The following is an 18,548-nucleotide window of genomic DNA, read 5'->3' as shown; positions in this document are numbered from 1 at the left end:
GCAATGATGAAGAATCCAGAAGAAAAGTAGGGATTGAAGATGAGAGGAGGGCACAGGAGGCCTAATTTGTCTTCTGACACTAAAGCAGAGGAGGAGAAGATGCGGGGTGACAACAGAGAGATTTTGAAGTAGATGATGGAGCTCGTGACACATGGCCTCAGTATAGATAAATGGAAAAGAGGTCACTTACTAAAAGAAGAATGTAGATTGGGAGCTTAATGAAAGATCTGGAATAGCCCCATTAAGATTGTGATAGGGCGTCAGAAATATATGGAAGGAACTATTGAAAACTTTATCAATTCATTTATACTTGACATAATCTATACATAAATTCTGTAATTCTATAAATAAAAAAATCAATAAAATCAGATTGGTCCAGATTGAATTACAGTGTTAAAATTTACAAGTATAGCTACATTCTCATTAATCATTTATGTAATAATAAATGTTTTATACATTGCTTAAACCTTTTTTTTTTTAGCATCAAAAGATCAAGGGAAAACTGAAATTGAAAACAAAAAATTAGAAAAAGATAGCAAAAATGAACAGGAGAGAGAGAAAAAGGAAAACATGGCTAAAGAAAATTCTCCATTGAATTCTACTATTCAAGTGACTGTGAAAGGACTCAGTAATTTGGGGAATACATGTTTCTTTAATGCAGTCATGCAGGTGATCAAGTGTTATTTATTCATCCTTATGCTTCTCACTATTTTATAGGACTTATTTATTAAAATGCCCAAGTATTTTATAAAATATTTTGTTGAATCTCATTAGATAAATTAATGAAATGTTTTACTTTTCTATAACTTCATGTGTGACTTGGCCTTTAGTATCATTTATATTAAATACTTTAATATTTTGATAGATCTTTGATATCATGTATGTGTATTTACTCTCCAAGTGTGCAAATCACAACCCATCTATGCCTCCTCATTATGTGCAGTGATCTTTCAAAAATCATCAATAGTGGGCATATTTAAGATCCCAAGAACTTTCTTCTAGATATTTTGACATTACTTACCCAAAATATTCATCTTTGCTCTTAATACATGATAGCCCATCTTCTTTCCCAGTCATATGTCCCTAGTTAGTTTTATGCTGTGTCTGGTGCTCAAGTGTTGATAATTTGCTCCAGTCTGTTTATGTGTTCCCTGTGTTTCTCCCATTGCCCTTTTGGTGAGCTACTGCTTGGGTTCAGAGACTGGTCTCTGTGATTTATGTAGCCAGGTAGCATAGTTGGAAGAAATTTTTTTTTCTTTAAGAGAGGCTGCTTGGTAGTAGACAGCTCAAAATCAGGAAGTCCTGGCTTTGCCAAGCTGCATTGCTAACATGTACTGATCCTGGGATGTCACTTTTAACTTCTTAGTGTCCTAGGTAACTTTCTGAGACTGTTTTACAGAACAGTTCCTGAGCAGTATTTGGTAGTTGAAATTTCCTTATCAAGAGCTCCAATACCTCAAACTCAAAATTGAAATAAAAATTGTGAGCTAATTTTAATTAATAATTAATTAGAAACTAAAAATAAATGTTGGAGTAAGAGGTAAAAACTGATATTTATGCAAGAAAGAATTATATGCTTGTTAAGATCAGTGCAATGTTTTAAATTGACCTTGTGTTAATTAGATTATAAACTAGTAAACATTTACTTTGCACCCATTGATAAGTGAGCCATAAATTACTTTGAGAGTTTTAATTTGCACCCTTCTGTTATTATTAAATCATACAAAGTCAGTTTGTGCTAGTTGGTGTTTTAATACAAATATAAGAGCTGGACATGTTCAGGAAATTTGGTGCTACCCTGAGAAAATTTTTTCCAGTTTATTTTATTGGTGGAAAGCTGATTATTTAACAGATTGAAAAAATGTTAGATGGAAAACAACATTTTTAGGAAGATATTCAAATTTATAATTCCTGAGCCTAAATTTGAAAGGATGTCTATATGCCTTAAGGTTAATAGATTGTTTATGTTTAAAAGTAGAATATAATTATTATATCTTAATATAACTAATTTCAAGAAAGAAATACATTTGTAACACTCTGACATGTCAGGTACAATATACCTGTATCTAATGGAGCTTTTGCCAATTTATAAATAGAATTACTATACATTTTTAGAGATCTAATTCTTTTGTTGTTTATCTTTTACAATTTACATTATCCAAGTCTAAAACTGTAATGAGAAATAAAGCCCTAATCTTTTTTTGCTTTCTGTTCTGGCTAATTTCATACCTTTTGTCTAAAGTAATTTGTCTTTTTTCTTTCTCCATTCTTTTCCAGAATTTGTCACAGACTTTAGTCCTAAGAGAACTATTGAAGGAAGTAAAAATGTCTGGAACAATAGTGAAAATTGAACCACCTGATTTATCCCTAACAGTATGTATTTTTATTTATATTTATGATGAAAATTTTCTTTCTTTGAAATAAATAATTATCTTCCAAGATTAAAAAATATTTTTGTATAGATGTTCAGTATGATGTTCTTGGTTCCTAAGTTCATAACATTTATAGGTTAATAAAACTGATTAAATAATTATGAAACCTTTTTTATAATTTTTAAGAGTTGTATGTTATATGCATATCTTTATTTTATACATCTCTCTGCTTACTTACGTGTTTTATTCTAGAGAATGCTACTGACATATCTTGGCAGGCATTGCAAAAATATATATGTTATTTTATTATCCTTACTTTATCTTGTTTTTTTTTGTTTTGTTTTTTACTTTATCTTGTTTTAATTCATGTATTCTCAACCCATCAAGTCTATAAATGGAAATAAACACTTTCAAAACTGAAAATTGTGAAGATAAACACCACATAAAACTTTAAGGCCAGAAAATAGCCTTAGTTAAAAGTGAATAAATTGTAGAATAAGGAAAACAGTATGGTAGAGTGAGTAGAAAGAGCATTTGACTTGTAGTCAGAGGACCTGGGTTTGAACCCTGCCTCTGATGTCTTACCACCTGTGTGATTGTAAGCAAGTTGCTTGCCTAAGTTTCCTCATCTGTAAAGTGAAGGCGTGGGTCTAGATGGTCTCCATGGTCTCCTCTGTTTCTCTGTTGCTATAAATGTTTTAAATAAATAACTGTCCTTAATGTTGATTGAAAAAAGCAATTTTTATTTTTCGCATTCAGGAGCCTCTAGAAATAAACCTTGAACCTCCAGGTCCTCTTACTTCAGCCATGTGCCAATTTCTTAATGAGATGCATGAAACCCAAAGGGGAATTGTGACACCTGAAGAGCTATTTTCTCAGGTCTGTAAAAAGTGAGTACCTGTTCAGATTGTCTTTGAACCATGAATAGGACACTGCCTATAACACACTTTTGCGTAGGAATAATATAGAAAAGATCTGAGTGCATATTCTGTTAGGTGAGCAAATATATTCCATTATTTTTCTTGTATTCTCAAAATAGTAAGTAGAGATTAGGTCTTCCAAAGAACATATCAGATTAAATAGAAGTTAAAATAAACTGGAAAGACTCCAAAATTAGAGATGTGATTATTGGGATTTTGTGAATGTGCCTTCATATTTTAGTAGTTTTTTCTTTTTTTTTTTATATAAATTAGAGCAGTGCGATTTAAAGGTTCTCAGCAGCAAGATAGTCAGGAACTGCTTCGGTATCTACTGGATGGGATGAGAGCGGAAGAAATCCAGGTAAATCTATCATTATAAATTTTGTTTTTTATACTCTGATCATTTATTTGTCATTGAGTAATTTGGTAATAGAATTTTTCCTGTTTTAGTAATTTAGTAATTTAACTTTTTAGTAATAGAATTTTTAGGCTGGTAATGAATGAATGAATAAAACATTTATTAAGTGCTTACTGTGTAAAAGTACTTTGTTAAGTCCTGTGAATACAAATAGACAGCCTTTGCTCTCCAGAAGCTCACCTTCTAATGGGGAGACAACACATGGAAAGTTTCAACTGAAAGACGGTGGAAAGGTCCCATAGTCTTTAAGGTGCAGTGGCAAAGTAGATGGTAATATTTCTTCTTTAATATCATTTCCATTGATAAAAATCAGAGCTGTTTGTGATATTGAACCATTTGACAGTGCCGAGGAATTTGGTGAGAACTTTTTTTTCTGGGTCTTCAATAGTGTGGCTGGGTTGCTTCCCAAAATGATGGCAATAGGCCAGAAGCATTGCTATTCCCAAGACTCTTGGATTCAGAGTCCTGGTTTATCTATCAGAGTCTAAGGGAGGATATGAGGACTGGGTAGAAGTGGGTCTGTTGGTTTGGAGTACACTATTCCCAAGGCTCTTGGGCTGAGGGTCCTGGGCTGTGTCCATCAGGGTCTGAATGGAGATATAGTGGTCAAGGTGGTGGTGGTTTGAGCTGCCTGGCACATGTTTACTTCTGTCTTCCTTCGGGTGTCCAATTGCTTCAGTTAGGCTGGCCCACGTGCTTATGAGTGGTAATGCAGTGATGAAGCACAGTTTTGATTCTTGCATTTCTTGGAACTTTTCACTCCATTATGTGTTTAATTAAAAGGCTTCAGAAAGAATCAGAAAACAAGAACATGCTTTCAGTTTCCTAGTGTTTTAATAATTATTAAATATCATCAATTTTACTTTTGACGACATTTTCATTTCTTTTCTTTTTTCTTTCTTTTTTTGCTAGGCAGTGGGGTTAAGTGACTTGCCCAGGGTCACACAGCTAGTAAGTGTCAAGTGTCTGAGGCCGGATTTGAACTCAGGTCCTCCTGACTCCAGGGGCGGTACTCTATCCATTGTGATACCTAGCTGCCCCACCTTTTTCATGTTTTTAAGGGCTTTTTGTCCACCAAAAAAAAAAATGGTAAAATGCAGAGGAAATTGTTAACAAAAAGCTATGTTTCGTTAGCCCCTTAGATACAGAAGTTCCTTTTTACTGTAATAATTTTTAAGGATTATTAAATCTACTACTCCAGAATACCCATGATGACACGCTTTCCCATCTTTTGATACAGATGACATCCAGAAGTGTAGAATGAGACATACATTTATAGGCAGCCAATGTCTGGTTGGTTTTGCCTATGTTTAATTTTTACAAAGCATACATTTCTTTTGGTTTGGGGGGGTAGGTTTGTCATAATGATGCCCCTAAAAAGAAGAAAAGGACATTAGTGAGATGTGGCTTTTTTTATTGTTTTGTTGTTTTTGTTTTTAACGCACAGACAAAAGCAGAAGGAAGTTCAGAGGAAGATGCAGACAAACAAGGCAGTTTTGGAATTAACATGTTGAATTTATGATAGACTTTTTAAAAAAGCTACAATTCTTTTTTTCTCTTTTTTTTAATATGGAAATGTTTATGTTTGTTGATATGTCTCTAATTCAGTATAACGAGAACTTTTGAAAATAATTTAACTGTAAAAAAGGATAATTGAGCAGATAATTTCTTAAGCATTAGAAATATTTTGAATTATTAGACTATGTGTTTATCTTCCAAATTTTTAGTAGAACTTTGTTAGAACACCTTTTACTCAGAGTTATTTTTAAGTATTGTGATTTAAAAGTATACTTCTGGAGATATAAAAGGTAGAGGGATGGCTTGCTAGTTGAGATATTTCAGTTCTTACCCTAATCAATAACTTTCACACTTAGGACTTGTCAAGAATAAAAAGATGATTATCTTACAGTTGTTTTATTGTGGATAGTATTTTATAGTCCTCTTTCAAAAATGTGATTATGCAAAAGTAATAAAAATAATCATAGTATATGTACTTATTTCATTATTTTCAGAGAGTAAGCACTGGCATTCTTAAAGCATTTGGCAATTCCACTGAAAAATTAGATGAAGAACTTAAAAAGAAAATTAAAGGTAATGTCTGATTTCCGGAACACAAATAGCAAAGTCAAACTCATTTTCATTTTTTTAGATTCTGGGTTGCTAGCATGTTTTTGTTTGTTTGAGGATTTTTTATATGTGGATTTGATGCTTGCACCTTGCTGTCAGTCAGTGAAGCAGTTCAAATATGGACATACCAGAAAAGGAAATTACGGTGTGTACTAGTTGTATAATAATATGTATGAGGGAAGTTACACTTGTGGCCATCCCCATTTTGCCTGTTTTACGGTACTTAAAGCATTTAACATTGATTTTTCACTTTTTGATGATGTCCTTTGGGGTTAGGCCATTAAAACGGGTAATTGGCACAGCCCTGTCCTAGACACATCTCTGTTACCCAGATAACCATGTTGATAAATATTTAGTATCCGCAGAAAATGATTCTGACTTGGTTTAACTTCGATGAGAGTATTATAGTGGAAAGGAGGAAAGGAGAAAATAGTTTTGGCTTATGTTTGGTAGTATTTTATATAAAAAGGAGTACCGTTCTCAAAGGCTCAGCTCATATGCCACATCCTACAAGAAGACTTTGCTTTACATGCTGCATCGCTTCAGAGTGATGTAAGCTTTTTGAGGAAGGAATGCTTTCCTTTTTGTCTTTGTATGCCAAGAGTCTTAACACAGTGCCAGATACAATATAGGTGCTTATTCTGTTGTATTGAAGGAAGTGCATATATTCCCATAGTGTATTTTTTATAACCATATTATAATTAAGTAAGATTAGTTAGTAAGCCAAATCTACTACCCCCAAATATCAGAATTTCGTATGTAATTCTTCTGTAGTAATAAAGATTCATAGAATTTTAGAGGTACTGGAGATCTTAGAAATAATGTTCCCCTCCCCCATTTTTTAGATGAAGTAACAGAGGCCCAGAGTGACTGTGATTTGTTTAAAGTCACATTGCAGAACAACAGGGACTAGAGAATATTTCTGCTGACCCCTAGTTCTCCCTGTTCATTACACCACATTTCTACTTGAAGCTGATGTTGTATTCCTAACTAAATATTTTATGATAATGAGTTTATGTTCCTAGAAGAACTTTAGCTGGATCAAGGGTAGAACTAGTTTGAAAGTTTGTTGATTAGGAGACCTTAAATTTTATACAATTTATAAGAGTTAATTGATGTACCATCTAGTTTGGGTTTTTTTTCCACCTGCTTTGTTAATTTTATAGTTATTTTGTTAAACCCTTTTTTATAGAACATGAAAAAAAAAAGGCAACACCAAGCTTTGTGGATCGAATATTTGGTGGAGAACTAACTAGTACAATCATGTGTGAGGAATGCAAAACTGTAAGTAGATTGTTTGATTATGACTAGATTTATTAGATATATAAAATCTAAGTTTAAATTTCTACTTTACAAATAAGATTATAACTTCCAAACTCTGTTGTTATAATAATATGTGTTCAAGTGTATATGGTACTGTATAAAGCTAATTTTAAAAGTCCTTGGCCCTACCCTGAAACATCTCCTAGTTACATAGTCATATTTCCTTCAATTAATTCATACTTGCAGCTTGGTGGTACAGTGATAATGATAATATAATGATAAATTTAACAGTATACTTTAATGAAATGGATTTTAATTTTAATTAGTAATTAATTGTATATTGATAATATAATTTAAAATTATATTTCTACCTGAAGTATTTTTGTTCCATATAATTTGTTAGCCTTACAGCACCACTTATAATCTCTTTTCAATTACAGCAAAATTTATTCAAAGCATCTTTAGTATATTTTTAGTCAATGCAGGCATTCTGAGTAAAGGGGAATGCTGGGCTTGGAGTCAAAAAGGCCTGAATTCAAATTTGACCTCAGATTCTAATTAGCTGTGTGACCCTGGGCAAGTCACTTAACCTTTGTCTGCCTCAGTTTCCTCAACTGTAAAATGGGGATAATAACAGTTCGTTGTGAGAACCAAATAAGTTTATAAATTGCTTACCACTTAGTAGCTACTGTATAAATGCTTATTCCCTTCCCCTTCTCTTTTAAAATAAACAAAACTCCTTACTTTGTAATATTTTAAGTAAATTCTTCTTTGCCTTTAAAAAATGTTTTTTGGTGTTTGGTTAAGGTCTCCTTGGTTCATGAGTCTTTCCTTGATTTGTCTCTCCCAGTTTTAGATGATCAGGTAAGACTATTGAGTTTAATTAATGTAAATTTTTTTTACCATTAGATATAGGGAATTAAGACTTAAAGATATTTATTAAAGGTTAATAATTTATTAAAATTAATAATTTATTAAAGCCTTTTATTATTAACTTGTGTTAAAAATTATAAATATTATTTGCAAAGTCCCCTGAAAATAGTGAAAAGTGTGAACTAAATTCTGCTTAAGAAGACAATTATATCTGTAAGTCTTGAAAATCGTTAATTTCTTTTATTTATTTAATTATTATAATGGATTTACTAAAACTCCCTTAATAGTCTTATTATGTAGCATGTTATAACTTAATAAGTGTTAGGTACAACACTGTTAGAACTGGCTTTTTTTTGTACAAGGTAATAGAGAAGTCTGTATATCTTCAATATATTTATTTTATTCTTTTAGAGGAAATGTTAGATACAAAACTGTCACAATAGAAGAGAGATAGACTTGATTTAGTCAATGGACAATGAAACAATCACAAATTAACTTAGAAACCCATTTCATCATAATCATAGGCACTGAAACCATGCTGACATTAACTGCTTTTCAAAACAGACTCCCTTTTGAAACTTATTATTTACCTACCAAAAAAAAAAAGGAATTGCTATAACTATAATATTATATTTACCCCCACCACACACACAATACAACAGAATGCTTTATTTAGAAATTTGCACGGCAAGTCTAGTATTTATTATATACCTGATTAATTCCATTATATTGCTCTTATACTTTTATTTCCTGTCTGTAAAGCTCACAAATTCAACCTATTTTCTTTTTTTCTTCTTGTTTTGCTTGGAAAAGTAATAATTTTTATCCTGATTAATTTAATATTTTAGTAAAATTTCTATCATTAAACTATAACATAAAAACATTTAGCCAAAATTAAGTTCTTTGGAAAATATTGTTACTAATTTTTAAAATTTATGTTCTGTTTTAAGAGTGGTAAGAAAAGCATAAATAATAAAAATATCAAAAAAACAAAGGAAGATGAAGATAAAGACAGTGAAGAAGAGAAAGATAATAGTTATATGAAAGAGAAGAATAATATTTCTTCTTGTACAAGTAAGCACTTGCAGAAAAAAGCAAAGAAGCAAGCCAAAAAGCAAGCAAAGGTTAGTATTTATAAAGAACGATCTTCTACCTTGTATTTTATAATGTACAGTTTGACTTATAGTTAAGAAAAAAATTTTTTTTGCTGATTCTCATTTTATGAGTAGATGTTTCATTTATAAGGGAATTGGTTACATTTGAAATTTTGCCTTATGATAACATAATTTTTAACTGTTTTATGTGCCTGAAGTATTTTTTGTTCCATGTCATTTGTTAGCCTTACAGTACCAATAATAACCTTCTTTCATTTATAGCAAAATTTATCCAAAAGTAGATTACTGTTGACATGCTACATTTACTTAAGTTTCTATTACTTTGCTTTTGCTGGCATGTTAAAAAAAAAAAAAAGCACAGTAATGGGAGTCAGAAGACCTGGGTTTGAATCCCCCTTGGGACACTTCCTGTGATCATAAACAAGTCACTTTTCTCAGAGACTGTTTCTTCATCTGCAAAACAGGGCACTTATAGTACCTACCTCACAGGATTGTTCTAAAGAAAGCTTTTTGCAAACCTGGACATAGTATAGAAGTATATTACTGTTTTATTATTGGTCTTGTAGACATCTTAAACTCAGAATGTCCAAAATACAATTTGTTATCTTTTCCTCTAAACCCTTCCCACCCATTCTTTCATTCCCTGTTACTGAAGAAGGCAACATCATCCTCCCAGTCCCTCAGCCTACAGCTGGCGTCATCCTGGATTCCTCACCAGCTCTCACATTCCCATATCCAATCTGTTGCCAAGGCCTGTTGATTTCACCTTTGCAACATCTCTAAAATACAACTCCTTCTCTCCTCTGACACTGCTCCCACTCCGGTGCAGACCTTCATCACCTCACCCCTTGATTTTTGCAGTAGCTTGCTGGTGAGTCGACCTGCCTCAGGTCTCTTCCTACCCATTTTCTTCTCCATTGAACCACTAAACTGATCTTCCTAAAGCTTAAATCTGATCCTGTCACTCCCCTCCCTCAATAAATTCCAATGGTTTCATACTGTTTCCAGGATCAAATACTCTGTTTAGCATTCAGAACCCTTCATAATCTAGCCACCTTCCGCTTTTCTAGTGTTTTTTATACCTTCCTCCCCAACACATACTCTTTGACCTAGCAACACTGAGCCTCCTGGCTGTTCCCAGACTTAGATACTCCATCTCTCAGCTTCAGACATTCTTTTTGGCTCTCTCCCATTCCTAAAATATTTTCCCTCCTCCACTCTGATTGCTGACCTCACTGGCTTCCTTGAAGCCTCAACTAAAATCCTATTTAATGCAGGAAGCCTTCCTCAACCACTCTTAATTCTAGTGACTTCCCTCTGTTAATTATTTCCTATTTTCCTGTATATAGTTTGCTTTGTTATGTTTGTTTGCATGTTGTCTTCCCTGTTAGACTGTTTTCTTCTTGAGGGTAACAGCCGTCTTTTGCCTCTTTTTATACCCCCAGTGCTTAGCATAGTGCCTGGCACATAATAGGCATTTAATAAATATTGATTGATTGATTGATTTAACCTCATTAGGATGTAAGCTCCCTAAGGGAAACAACTTTGTTTTTATATTCACGTCTCAGCACTTAGCACTTAGCACTTGGCACAGACTTATAAATGCTTTTCATAAGCATCCTACCCATTTTTCAAAGCCCAGCTCAACTTCCACCTCAGTGACTACCCAATCCACAGTGATTGATCCCTTCCTCAAATTCTTATTATACACGTAGTATTTATTATATCTCTTCCTATTTCTTACTGTACATACCCCCGGGCCAAGCAGAATTTAGGCATTCAGTGACTACTTGTTGATTGACTGGTGGTCTTCTGGTCTAGGTGGCCCCAAATATGAAAGTATTGTTTAGAGTTGATGAACTCACCATTTTATGTTTTTTGCTTTTTTGCTTATAAAGGATCAGGACTAGAGTTCTAGATGTTGATTCACCTCTACTAAATATTTCTTTTCTTCATTAATCAGCTTTACTTATTTTTGTCTTTTGTCAAACTATATGCATTGTTTCACAGAACCAACGAAGGCAACAAAAAATTCAAGAAAAAAGTATTCAGTTAAATAATATCTGTACCACTGAGTATCCTGAAGAACATCAACACATTAATAAAACTTTACCACAAGAAGAGATGGATGATGAATCTAGCTGCTTTTCACAGGAGAAAGAAAAATCTGAAGAGTGTTGCTTAAATCAAAAAGATATGAGAGACAAAGAGAATACCATAGAAGCTTTGTCAGAAAATCCAAATTGTACAGAAGAGGAAAATGTAAAAAATGGAAATGATGCAGGTGACACTCTGAGTGTTTCTTTTCCCATTGAATGTGCTAGTAAGTTAAATGGTATATATCTCAAGAAAGAGAGTGATGAAGAAGAGGAACTTGTCAATGATTTTGAAAACCTTAAGTTGGATACACTTCTTCAGCCTGATGAAATAAATATAGAGATTTTGAATGACACTTATCCTGTTGGGACAAAGATCTATGAAGTAGTAAACGAAGTTCCAGAAACTGCTTTTTGTACCCTAGCAAACAGGGAAGCTATGAATATTGATGAATGTTCAATCTATCATTGTTTATATCAGTTTACTAGTAATGAAAAACTCCAAGGGTCAGACAAACTACTCTGTGATGTTTGTACACAGAGGCAGCATAGTGGACCAAAGACAGATATTAAAGGTAATATTTTAAATATTTAAAAAGTAATATTTTAAAAATATATTCTTTTTTAATTACAAATTTCCATAGTGAACAAAATTATGTATTTCCAAAGTGAACTTTCTGAGTCTGGCTTCACCCAGAAAATAGTGTACCTCTGACCATGCTTCTCCAGCACTGACTGTACCTTCACTCACACATCCTGACATACTGGGTCCTTAATGGGACAATTAGAATACTCCTTGCTTCTGGACTCTCCTTTTGCTGCCGAAACTCTGCAACCTCTCCTTTCAGGGACATTGTATTGAAATTTTCCTCTCCATTCAAGTTATGGTGGCTGTTTTCTACTGACCCTTGGTCATTTTTTCTCAGCGAATTTAAAACCTATCTTTCCCCTCCTTCCTAAATGCTGCTCTTATACTAAGAGATTTTAACATCCATTTGAACATCTCCTTAATTTCATGACCTAATTCTTCATTCCACCTCAGCTATACACAGCAATAGTCATAACCTGGATCTCACCATTACCCACAGAGTTCTACTTTCTTAATCAAAAAGGTTTTCTTATGCTTCATCTTCCCTAAACCTATTTTTCACCTTCATGATTTCCAGTCTCTCTGACCCCTTAGTTCATTTTCAGGCTTGTTACCCTTTTTCAGACTTCACTTTCATTTTTCCCAATATTGACCAACCAGTTAACTGCACAGTGTAAGTCTGCTCTTGAATCACTTGTCCCCTTATCCTCTCACCAGTCATTCCTTGCCAAACACCAGCCCTGGATTGCTCCTGCTATTTACCTCCTCTGTTTTCATACACGTTCATACACTGAATGGAGCTGAAGGAAGTCACACAACCATTCTCCTGGGTACATTATACATTCTTATTATCCAACTTCAACTGGATCCTACTTGTAGTGTGGCATTCATTTTATTCCTAATTGATACCCAGTCTCACTTCCCACGGAAGATAAGATACATCAGACGTTCTGTCTTTAGGTCTTCCATGCCTCCTCCTACCCACATTCTCTCAGTTGAGAGAGCTTATTTTATTTAAAAAATTGAAGCCATTGCCACGAGCTCCCTCTTCTCCCCTCTCATCTTACTATCTCTCAACACTCGTCATTTTCTCCTTTCTGTCATAATGAGGTGGACTTTGGCTTCGCCATGACCAACTATCGCATGTGCCTTTGATTCCATCTCCTGTTGTCTTCTCCAGCCGTGTATCCTCACTCATCCCTCCTCACCTTTCCACGTGTTCTGTTTCTACTGTCTACTGGTTGCTTCTGTGCTACTTTCAAACATGCACAAGTCTCTCCTGTCCTAAAAAAATCTTCACTAAACCTTACCATCCTCCACTCCCTCAAATTATCGTTCTGTATATCTCCTCCTCCCATTCCCAGCCAAACTTCTAGAAAAGGCTGTCTATACTTACTTCTTTTTTTTTCTTTTTTCTTAGTCCTCAAACCCTTGCAGTCTGCTTTCTGACATCACTCAACTGAAAGTTGAACTCTTAAGTTCACCAGTGATCTCTTAATTGCCAAATCTGATAGTCTTTGCTTAATCCTCATACTTCTTGACATAACCATCCTCTTTTGGCACTATATGCTCCTAATTCTCTTCCTACTTGTCTATTTTTTCCTCAGTCTTTTTCACTGGCTCATCATCTATATCTCTCCTGTTCCTTTACTGTGGGTTTTCTCAACATGCTGTCCTGGGCCCTCTTTTCCCTCTACACATTGTCTCTTGCTGACCTTTCATAGGTTTAATTATCAATTCAAAGCAAATAACTTACAGATCTATATCCTCAACCCTGGTCTTTTTACTGAGTTTCAGTAACACAGCTAGACTTATCACACCAGATGCCCAAAAGACATCTCATACTCATTATATCCAAAATAGAACTCATATCGCACCACTATCCCCCAAATCGACACTTTCCCAAACTCCTGTTTCTGTCAAGGGCACCACCATTCATCTAGTCTTCCAGGTTTCTAGCCTCAGCAGTATCCCCAACCCGTATTTCTAAATCATTTGCCAGCATTTACATTTTCTATCTTCACAATGGCTCACAAATCCAACTTCCCCTAGATACTCATACGGTCACCACCTTAATTCAAATCCTCATCACCTGTCTAGGTTATTGCAGTGACCTCCTCAGTTGGTGTCTTTTCAAGTCTCTTCCCACTCCAGTCTATTCTCCTTCTAAACACACCTGCCAAAGTGATTTTCCTTAAAGAGCAATATCTGACCATGTCACTTCCCTACTCAGTAGGCACCCAATGGCTCCCAGTTGCTTCTAGGATCAAATTTAAACTCCTGCTTGGTTTAAATAGCCCTCACATGCTGGCTTCAACCTATCTTCCCAGCTTCCCCTTCTCTGTTCTGTAATCTAGCCAAACAGGCCTTCTCTTTATCCTTCAAAATGACACTCCATTTTACATTTATATTGCCTTGTTTTTGCACTGGCTGTCTCATATTCTTGGAATATGTACTCTCTCCTTATCTCCATCTTATAGAATCCTACTTTTCCTTCTAGATTCCGCATAAGCACCACTTCATGCATGAAACTTTTCTCAATCCTCTTAAATCCTGGTGCCCTCCCCTTCCTAAGTACCTTTTATCTTGTGTTTATTTTCCTTTGTATAGTATGTGTGCTCTTTAGGAATTAAAGTAACTTATTAAGAAGTAAAGTAAGCCCCTCAAGAGTAGAGAATTTCCTTTTGTATTTGTATCCTTAGTGTCTTAGAGAGTCCCTGGCACAATGTGGGTTTTTGATTGATTTTTCCTAGTATTTTCAAGGAGAATGGAAAATAGGTCTAAGCCAGACTATTGTGAGTCAGCGGCACGTGCCATTCAGTCTTTTCCTGTCTCCCTTCACATACGCCTAGAACAAACTATTTTAGCAGCACCTAAAATGGTTTTATGTAAATGTGAAAAGAAAGAAAATTGGTTTGTCTTCAGTTGTTTGACATGCTACAAAAATGCTCTCTTTGAAATTTCTGGTGTTTTTTTTTTCCTTTAGGTGAAAAGAAGCATGTTTACACTAATGCCAAAAAGCAAATGCTGATTTCTCTGGCTCCTCCCATTCTAACTCTTCATTTAAAGAGATTTCAACAGGTATCAGTGTTTAATATTCAACTTACTATCTTTTGTTAGTAAACAGTCTCATTTCTAAAAATAGTAAAATTTTGAGAGGCAAGCATAGTAGAGTGGGATTTTGAATTGGGTAGATTCAAATCCTTTCATATATTTACTAGCTATGTGTCTGAGCAAGTCATTTAACCCCTCTGTGCCTTGATTTCCTTAACTGTAAAGTAAGTGGGCTAGACTTGATATATTGTCTCAAAGGCCCCTTCTAGCTCTAATGCAGTGATAACTGTACTTTTTTGCAGCTTCTCGAAGTATTTTTTAAAAGTTTCAACCTTGAAAGGGAATTAACAAATAGCAAGGATTAGAAAAGTTATTATAGGCAGGATATAAGATTTATGGGAAAATGTATGAAGTTAATGGAGAAATCTAGAAAATATCCCCCATTTAGTGTTGCTGTAGCATTAGTTTCAGGGGGAGAAAGGCCAAGGTATTTATTCCACAGATGCTGCTTAGAAGTCTGGGTAAATTTTTTCCCCTGACATTCTTAAAGTCTTTGCCCTTTTTAAGGATTAACTCATAATGGAAAGAAGATGTGATTACTAAAAGTTTTTCATGTACTTTCATGTATCACTGAGTATTTTGTATTATCACATTAATGATACCATCATAAGGAGGTATTGGATTTGGACTAGAGGATTTTGGCTCAAATCCCAACACTGTGACTTAACTACTTCTGTGACCTTGGTCTGTGATGCTATGATCTTTATCTTTAGAAAATCTTTGTACTTCAGTTTCAGAACCTTTGGGTTTTTTTCTTCCCTAGTTTTATGCTGGAGGTTAGGTCAGTTAGGGTGTGGACTTAGTAACACTCTAAGCCTGAGTTTGTAGGTAGGAGAGGGTTAAGGTTGGACAAGTATTTTTCTAGTGCTGAGTTATAAACTCCTGTCTTAAATTTCTAAGGTAATACAGTGGAAAAGAGCACTGGACCTAGTTTCAGGAAAACCCAAGTTCAAATTCAGCTTATTAGGCAAGCCACTTAAACTGAATGCCTCAGTTTTCCTCAACTGTAAAACAGAGATAACAGCACTTACAGGGTTTTTGTAAGGATCAAATAAGATACTCTATGTAAAAGCACTTTGTAAACTTTAAAGCATAAATGCTGTATTATTAGTAGTATCAGTCTGGGTCCTCTAGTTTACTTGAGCAGGCAAAGGTAGATAACCTCCTATTGAAGCTCTAGATTGATTTTGTGGTCCTTAACAATCATTTTGGATGTTAATGGCTAACTTTGAAAGTTAGAGTCATTTGGAAGGGATCTTAGAAGTCATCTAGGCAGTCCACCAATAGATGAAGAAATTTAGGCCTAGGCCTAGAGAAAGCTAATGATTTTGCTGGTTAGTGGCAAAGGTGGGATCCCTTGGGCTCCTTAATCCTTGACCAAACCAAACAGAGACACAAGGAAATTCTCTTAAGAGTTTTACATAGTATGTATAGCACTGAAATTTTTTTTTAACTTTAGAAAAATAAACTAAATTGTCCCCTTTTAGGCTGGTCTTAATCTTTGCAAAGTCAACAAGCACATAAAGTTTCCAGATGTGATAGATTTGGCTCCTTTTTGTACCATAAAGTGCAAGGTAAGTAAAAGTGGTCCTTATATTTAAATTATAGCTTACATTATCAATTTTGTTCATATAAGCATGATGTGTAGTTGTGGTTGGGGGAATGGGAGGTTTTTTAAGTTAAACAGTAAACCTAACGTTAGCCCTAAACAGAAACTTTGGATAGATCCTATATAGTTATGAGAGGATATGGAAAAGGTATTGGGTAGATCCTATATAAAGATATAGACAAGAGTGCTATTTGTCGCTAAAAGTTCACACCTTGCTGAGATCACAGAGCTCTGAGACCTTTATCTGATCTTGTTAATCATTTGAAAGGGTTATTTCTTTGATGAGTACTCTTAAGTCAGTGTATTGTCTTGACCAATTTAATAACATTTACTAAAACTAGTACACTTTTCAGATGAGTTGTGTTAACCCTAATTTGAAATGCTTTGAAATTGATTTCAATTCTTACAGAATGTTGCTGAAGGAAATACAAAAGTATTGTATTCTTTATATGGAGTTGTTGAACACAGTGGTACTATGAGGCGGGGGCATTATACTGCCTATGTGAAGACAAGAACTTCAAATAGTCATCTTTATAATCTTGTTCTTGATGGAACTAGTCCACAAGGTAAATATCTGGGAATATTTATTAGTACTTTAAAATAGGGAAAATACACCTGTATCTTAATCCTGTTTTAAATTTTCTTCTTGATAGAATTTGAAAATGAATCAGCGAAGGGGCAGTGGTTTCATATCAGTGATACACATGTACAAGCTGTGCCTGCAACTAAGGTTCTAAATTCACAAGCTTACCTCCTGTTTTATGAGCGAATTAATCTGAAAAATTAATTTGAAGAATTCCACCCCATGTTTGTTTGGTTTTTAATGGGAAAAAACAAAGACAACTTGAATCATGTTCACATAAATTTGAATATTCCAGAAAAGATAATGTGTCCTGGAATGATGCAGGGAAGACACTGAACAGAATCGCAAATGACAAATGTTTTGTTTCTGTCTGTGGTGGAGAGGAAAAATAAAGATACCATTTACTGGTTTAATAATTTTAAGACTATTAGTTTGCTGTGTTGAAACTTGGTTAGGATTAATGTCCTTAAATATTGCAAAACTTACACTAATTCATAAACACATGTTCCTCAGTGTGGTGACATTTACTATAAAAACTGGACAAAGGATTGATGAGGAATCTTGTGAAGTATCTGTGGATTCTTCATCTAGCATAATAGAATGAAATAATGGAATAGGTTTTATTTTGATGGTTTTTGGAACCGAGGCCTTGATTAAAGAGAGAGAGCCAGGGGCATTTATCTATCTACTCTCATAACCCCCTATCAAAATCAAAAGCGTGGGAGGAGAAAGACAAAGGGACCTGGGGAATAATTCCTCCAATCCATGTCTAGCCATGTCTGGCAAGACCTCTTTCCAGGAGAAAAAAGTGAGACAGGAAACAGAAATCCCAGAAGTGCAGCCCTAGGGACAGGGAGAAGACCAAAGCCCAGGGGAAATGCTTAAAGAGAAGCCCAGGTGGTTCAGATTTTTTGCTTTCCTCAGCAAAAAGTATCATACATTTATTACATAACATAACTTTAATTCATATACCTCAGACAAGTAGCTCTTTTCAAGGGACCTTACAATCTAAAAGAACTAATAGGATATGACGCTGGGAAAGGACCTTCTGAAGATATAGACTGTAAAGTGGAGGTATCGAAGCTGTTTGCTGGTTTTAAAAACATCAACATACGTGCAGTCATTTTCCACACTATCCACCACACTTCCAACCTGAAAGACTGACAATGGAAATATCCCTTCATTTGGACACAGAATACCCTTGGATCTGATACTTGGTCAAGTCACTTCCTTGAGCCTTCAGTTAGAACTTTAGGAAGCAGTAAAAAAATTCAACATTGAAAGGAAAATCTCTGGGCTAAGAAAAAAAATCTAAAAGTTTCTTGCCTTTTAAAATAGCAATAGCTGTGGATTTTGTTTCTAAAATGAATAACCTGGAGATTTCAAAAGTCTGGCTTCTACTAAGAAGTGCACAGATTATTTTTCAATCTTCACCTTTGTAAAATAAGGTAGTTCTAAACCTTTCAAAT

At 34.5% G+C, this 18,548-nt stretch overlaps 1 protein-coding gene across 1 annotated transcript in view; it reads left to right on the top strand.

Moving 5' to 3' along the window:
• USP16 (ubiquitin specific peptidase 16) overlaps positions 1-17,495 on the top strand; it is a 36,891-nt gene extending 19,396 nt beyond the window's left edge. The window contains exons 6-18 of the mRNA XM_027875501.1: positions 482-669; positions 2,278-2,373; positions 3,132-3,262; positions 3,566-3,653; positions 5,723-5,801; positions 7,030-7,121; positions 7,908-7,964; positions 8,924-9,097; positions 11,099-11,759; positions 14,760-14,854; positions 16,375-16,461; positions 16,906-17,062; positions 17,150-17,495. Coding sequence (XP_027731302.1) covers positions 482-669; positions 2,278-2,373; positions 3,132-3,262; positions 3,566-3,653; positions 5,723-5,801; positions 7,030-7,121; positions 7,908-7,964; positions 8,924-9,097; positions 11,099-11,759; positions 14,760-14,854; positions 16,375-16,461; positions 16,906-17,062; positions 17,150-17,283 — 2,039 coding nt within the window. The 3' untranslated portion in view covers positions 17,284-17,495. The remainder of the gene's footprint in view (positions 1-481; positions 670-2,277; positions 2,374-3,131; positions 3,263-3,565; positions 3,654-5,722; positions 5,802-7,029; positions 7,122-7,907; positions 7,965-8,923; positions 9,098-11,098; positions 11,760-14,759; positions 14,855-16,374; positions 16,462-16,905; positions 17,063-17,149) is intronic.
• Positions 17,496-18,548: the final 1,053 nt, after the last annotated feature.

Source organism: Vombatus ursinus, unplaced genomic scaffold, assembly GCF_900497805.2.
Source record: "Vombatus ursinus unplaced genomic scaffold, bare-nosed wombat genome assembly UNPS02014809.1, whole genome shotgun sequence".
NCBI lineage: Eukaryota > Metazoa > Chordata > Mammalia > Diprotodontia > Vombatidae > Vombatus > Vombatus ursinus.
The sequence above is the reverse complement of the archived record's forward strand: the minus strand, read 5'-3'. Positions and strand labels throughout refer to the sequence as shown.